This window comes from Genypterus blacodes, unplaced genomic scaffold, assembly GCF_046128005.1.
Source record: "Genypterus blacodes isolate CSIRO-AG114 ecotype Tasmania unplaced genomic scaffold, CSIRO-AGI_Gbla_v1 ptg000055l_1, whole genome shotgun sequence".
NCBI lineage: Eukaryota > Metazoa > Chordata > Actinopteri > Ophidiiformes > Ophidiidae > Genypterus > Genypterus blacodes.
Window position 1 is genome coordinate 4,776,944 of NW_027466867.1, and position 6,000 is coordinate 4,782,943.

The 6,000-nt window shown below is 50.9% G+C and overlaps 1 protein-coding gene across 1 annotated transcript in view; it reads left to right on the forward strand.

The window, feature by feature from the left end:
- Positions 1-5,682, forward strand: part of LOC143001890 (protocadherin-15-like) — a 60,307-nt gene extending 54,625 nt beyond the window's left edge. The window contains 5 exon segments of the mRNA XM_076151732.1: positions 29-205; positions 307-525; positions 1,188-1,196; positions 1,688-1,827; positions 4,160-5,682. Of these exon segments, the coding sequence (XP_076007847.1) occupies positions 29-205; positions 307-525; positions 1,188-1,196; positions 1,688-1,827; positions 4,160-5,682 (2,068 nt within the window).
- The last annotated feature ends 318 nt before the right edge of the window (positions 5,683-6,000 follow it).

The window sequence follows — 6,000 nt, forward strand, 5'->3', positions numbered from 1 at the left end:
AGCCACTCTGTTTACTCTGTCGCCTCAGCATTTTGGAGCGCTACGTCCAGGAGCAGATACCTGGCGCAAAGGTTGTCGTGGAAACCAACGGGCCCCATCGTGTCGGCGAAGGACAGCAGCAGGAGGACTACTCCAAGTCAGACCTGATGGTTTACGCTATTGACCCGCTGACAAACAGAGCGATATCTCGTCAGGAACTCTTCAAGTAAGAGCGTCGCCAATACATCCGTCAGAGTGGGACTGGAGCCTGGGACTTAACTCATTCTGAAATACGATCCCCGGACCTGTTGTGTTTCTCGTCCGTAGATTCCTCGACGGCAAACTCCTGGACATCAACAAAGAGTTCCAGCCGTACCTGCCCACTGGAGGGAGGATCCTAGAGATCCGAACCCCCGACGTGGTGACCAGCGTGAAGAAGTCCGTGCAGGGCGTCGGCTACACGGAGGGGGCGCTGCTGATTCTGGCTGTAATCATCATCGTCTGCTGCGTTCCCGCCATAATGATAGTCATCGTCACGTATAGACAGTAAGTGTGATTCAAGTCAGGAGGGATATGCTAACGAGGCTAACAGGCCACGGAGGAAGACTTGGCGGTGTTGAATTTCCACCCACAGTTCAGCAAGACAGTTGTTAGGACAGCCAGACAGATAAATGAAGAGACACAGTTGACGGCGCCTCTCCCTCAGTGTTTAGTCCTTCATCACCTGGCCAAGTTGTCTGGTTTGATAGCTCAGGCCTGGCAGTGTGTCCCCTGTGCCAATGCTAATAGGCTGTTTTGCGAAAGCACCACAAACAGCTATTCATCCTCACCGCCACACACACACACACACACACACACACACACACACACGCACACACACACACGCACACACACACACGCATAAAAAAACGTCCATTTTTGGGGGGACAGAGCTGACCGGATGATGTCACCAGGGGACAGTGTTGGGTGAGCGAAACAGGAGGAGGAAGACTGTTAATCATCTGCCTAATAATCACAAGTCTCCTGTGTTGTTAAATGACTGTAATGAAGAGCAATTGTCTAGAGTTTGCAATGAGTAAAGCTGGATAACAAGAGGAACCGTATGATTTATGACTCAAATAATCACTAATCCCTCTCTCTCTCTCTCTCTCTCTGCCTCTGCCTCTCTCTGCTGCTCTCTCTCCTGCTGCGTCTCTCACATCGCACAGATTCAAAGAGTAAGTACCGCTTGCTCATCTTCGCCGCACGTTTCACTGTGATGAATGCACAACGAGGTCAGGGGGTCAGGAAGGGTCAGCGCAACCGACAGGACGGCCAACAATGGGGCATCAGTACACGTCCAACTATACACACATGAACAAGATGGCTGTGATATGCTCCTGTGTCTCGCTTTGATGTGGAGGGAGTAGTGAAATCTGCTTGATGTTCCTCTGGGGTTATTTTGTATTTAATACTTTAAAAGAGAGGTCAGCTTAGATGGATCACATTTTCTAAAACAGTCTGAATAGAGCGAAAACGAGTTACCACACGTGTCGCAGTCAAGGACAGGAACAGGAATGAGTGAATTGGCTCGGCGCAGACCAAGCAGCTTGAGCCGGGGACCTTTTGGTCACCAAACTCTAATTATAAAGTTTTGGAAAACTTTCTAGATCATTATTTGCTCACAACTTTGGCTAAACTAACTGAGTTTCCTCTCCGCTCTGTCCAGACGCCAGGCAGAATGTGCCAAAACAGCCCGCATCCAGATGGCGGTGCCGACAGGCAAACCTGGGGGAGGCACTGCCAACAACCTGTATGAGGAGCTGGGTGACAACGCCATGTAAGTGGAGTGTGAACGTGCCGTTTACAGTAAGGTGTGTCAGCAAAGGCTTTATATTAAGCCTCTGAGTTACTTGAGTTACTTTGGGTAGAGAGCCTCAGTGTGCCTGTGCAGCTGTGGTGAGCAGCGTTTGGTCTCAGTTGGCTATAAGGTGCTGTGCTGCCGTCAGACCTGCATATTGTGTTTCTTCCCCCTGCAGGAGTTGTGATCTTCTCAGTGGGATGACCTGGAGTTGAAACTGTGCTAGACTCATGTAGTCCTCAGTCACCAACAAGTGTGTTTAATGTATCCACTTGCCAATTTCTGCTGGTTTGATTGGCGTTGGCTCAGTTAAACAGGATGTAAAGGTGACTGGGAGGAAACATTTTAGCTTTACGCACGCGCACATAGAGAGAGAGGATCTCACTCATGCTGGTTTCTAATTCCCTGGCTGAAGCATTATGGAGTTGAGAGGAATTCTTATCAGCATTACATGCATCACCGGCTCCCTGCCTGTCCTTGATATGCTCCCACTTCCATTAACATGAGAGCAATTCATATGCAAGCTGGTAGAAACAGAATCTGCAAATGACAAAATGGGATTTCCAAGTGTGTGTGTGTGTGAGTGAGATGGTGACTAATCAGCCTGAACGATCCACTGAAAAATATGTCCGGAAATGAACTTGGATATGAGATAATTGAAATAAACGCGGCGCATAATTCATAAAGACCACCCTGAGCGATAATTAATTCTATTGATAAGCTGCAGAGAAGGTTAAATCGTGGTCGGTGAGGATTCTTTTTGTGTGTGTGTTTGCAAAGTAGGCAGGTTAGGGTATCAGTGGAATGTGCATGTTCCATATCCCTGCTATCTTGTTGCAGGCACTAAATATCCACTAAGGAATATAAAACCTGGCAAAGTGCAAAAGTTTGCACATTCATAATTAAGCTCCATTATCAAACTGCTCATTGGACGGATTTTCTGAGGCGCCTTTCCTCCTTTTAATTACCCTTGGCTGCTCTTCTGACAGTCCTGGGTTATAATGTCTGTTTTTCAATTACCGGTGAAAAATGAAATGTTCTGCAACGTATTAAGGGAAGCACGTCGGATAAAAGGATTTTGGTTAACAACATGTCGTTTTGCCCACAGAACACACTTTGCTGTCAACACACAGAACAGAAAAGTCGCCTTTAATTCCCTCCTTTTATCCCGGTCGCTCACGTTTCATCCCAATCCGAGTGCGGCCGCCTGCAGAAGCTACACTCCTTCCAAGGACGTGTTTGTAGACATTCATCAGCCCAATTACTACAGTCTAATAGTAAACAACGGCGTCCCTGTATACCAAAATATCCCTCCGGGTGTCATAAAGCTCACTAATCTGTCACACTAATTACTACTAATGGATATTGGAAGGTGGCATCTCATTTTCCTTTAGCCGGCGTGACGCCGCTTCGCTGTGTAATCACGGACATCTCGCATAAGCGTCCTGGCATCAGCTCTCACTAATTACAGCGCTTGGTAATTACGGCGTTTGAAGGACAGTTCCGCTATGATTTGATCTCTTGTGTCCCGCCCCTTTTCATTGAGCCATTTCTTTCCCTGCTTGTGTCGTCAAAGATTGCCACTAACGTTCTCTATCGCTTTGAAACGAGCATCTAAAGTTTCTAAACCTTAACTGCTACGTACCTTTCTTCCAAATACTTATGTAACCTTTCTGCCAGTTATGTATTTATTATAACTTCATCATATTTCTTTGTTAAACTTCCATTTCCATCCTCATCCTGGCTGACGTTCCCATCTGTCCATCTTGTTTCTCCTCCGTCCATTTTCATCCGTGACTGACAGACTGAAGTGAGTACAGGACCTTTTTACCGTACGTACTTCCTGTAGATCATAGAAGCTCGTCTGTGAGTTTTGGAGCGTTCCAGGTTGTGTGTCGCTAGATTTCTTCTTCTTCTTCTCATAGTTGATGGATGCGTTTGGCCCAAAGTGTCTCATGTTGGTGCTTTTCCCTTCCTAGTTGGAGTGTGTGAGAGCTCGTAGTTGTCCATCTTCGTCCTTGCACAAATGGATCTGCTTGTAGTTGTGTCGCAGGATAGCTTTTAGTCTCCTTGCCCCTCAGAAGGGAACACTCCACATCTCCTTCAAACCCCAGTAATGCATTTCCTCTCTGCATTCCTTTCCTCCTTCACTTTCCTCCATCCTGCTCCCTCCAAGCAGACACTCTCTGGTTTTAGCTCCCACACTCATCTTTCTATTGCCACCTTTTTTATTGTCCCACCATGTTTGCTTCTGGCTTCATTCTTTCTCTCTTCTTTCAATGTCATTCCTCCACACGTGTGCCAGCTGGTCGATCCGCGGCGGCGGTGGCGGCAGCTCAGACGACAGTGACCAGCAGCGTCTGATTTCGGATTTTGCCACGCGGGCGATCAATGCTCATCGGCAGTGTGTCGCTAACGGAGGGGTCCTCAACAAACTGCCCAAGTCTGAGTCCAGCATCACGTTTCTCTCTGATGAGAACCCCCTGACCATTAGGAACCCCATCTACCACGAGGATGGGACCCTGAGCAGCCCGGCGACCCTTGGAAGAAGCCAAAGGAGGAGAGATCTTCTTGGAAACTTCTCCCCCACCAGGAAAGGTCTCCCGGAAACCTGGCTTCGGATCAGCTCAGGTGTGGATGCAGGCTTTGGTGGGTACAGTGTGAGGGACAGTGGATGGGGGTCCTCAGGTGGACACAGCTGGACTCTACCGTCAAGATTACACCGGAGAGAAATGTACAGCGCTCTGAGACGTCAGGTGGTCATGGACCCCGTGCAGTGGGAGCTGGAGCTTCTCAAGGCCGAGCTCAAAGGGGCCAAAGACGCCGGTCTGGATTCAGGATTCGACCGAGTGGATTTGGACCTGATCAGAAGCCAGAGCCTGGAACCCAAGCTGACGGTGAAGGAGCAGGCCAGGCAGTTTGAGCAACAGGCTCAGCAGGAAATGAGGCAGAGGCAGAGCCGGGGGTCTTTGTCCTCGGACTTCCTACTGTCGGTTTTCCCGGAGTCGCCCCAGCATCACGCGCCGCCCCACCAGGGTCCTCCTAGCATCATCATCACCAGGAGCGATGCAGGAAGTCCTTCTCCCTGTCACAGGCCTGCGCCTTCGGTGCTTCGCCGCTTCGGGGCGCCTTTACCAGGAAACCAGAACGTAGAGGAGAGATTGCAGGTTCATTTGGAGTTCATCCCAGATCCTCCTTCCACTCCTCCACCACCGCCTCCTCTTCCTCTACCTCCCTCCTCTCCCCCCCCTCCTCCTCTTCCCTCCTCTCCCCCTCCTCCTCCTCCTCCCTCATCACCTCCTCCCCTCCCGCCTCCCGCCTTCTCTCACTCCGCCCAGGTGGACATCGCCGCAGTCCCCCCTCCTCCCCCTCCTCCTCCCTTCCAGCAGCCCCCACCTCCTGCCCCTCCTCCCTCCCAGCAGCACCCACCTCCTCCCCCTCCCCTGCCTCCGCCCCTCCTTCCCCCCGCGCGCCCCTCCAACTTCGTGCTGCCGTCCCTGGCCGAGGCGCCCGCCCTGCGGCCTGTCTCCCTGCGGCCACCCCCGCCTCCTCTCCCGGCAGAGCCCGAGCCTCCACGGAAAGAGCTGAAGGGGATCCTGAAGAACATCCACAACATCGCCGAGATCGAGAAGTCGGTGGCCAACATGTTCAGCCAGATCGATCAGAAGCAGAACCCGCTGAAGAAGGTGACGAAGAGCCAGGCCTCCATGGGCTCTGTCGAATCTCTGGACTTGTCGGGCGCCCCGGGAGGCGAAGGAGAGGGAGGCGGAGAGGCTCCTCCCCCTCCACAGCCCAACCCCAACATGAACTCTGTCATGGAAGAGCTTGAGAAACAGTTCCCCTCTCAGTCCACAGTCCTCTGAACCTGATGAAGAGGAGCTCCAGCTTTAGGGAGGAAGGACATTATTTTAGTTTTCTCACCCAAAAAAAACAATACTTCTAAGTTTTCTTTTTTTCTAACTGTCACTAATGAAAAATTGGCGCGAATAGCAGCAGATGGCCGCTGCGAAAAGCGGATGATTAAAAAACGGCGAAACGTCAGTCAACTTAATGTTCGCCTGCTCGGCTTTGACTACTACCATTAACGTGTCATGTTCGCCGGGAACAAAGGATGAGTTTAGACGTTTGGCGCTCTGCTGGCTGACGTGACGCAGCTGCCGAGCCTCACCCAGCAGCTTCCT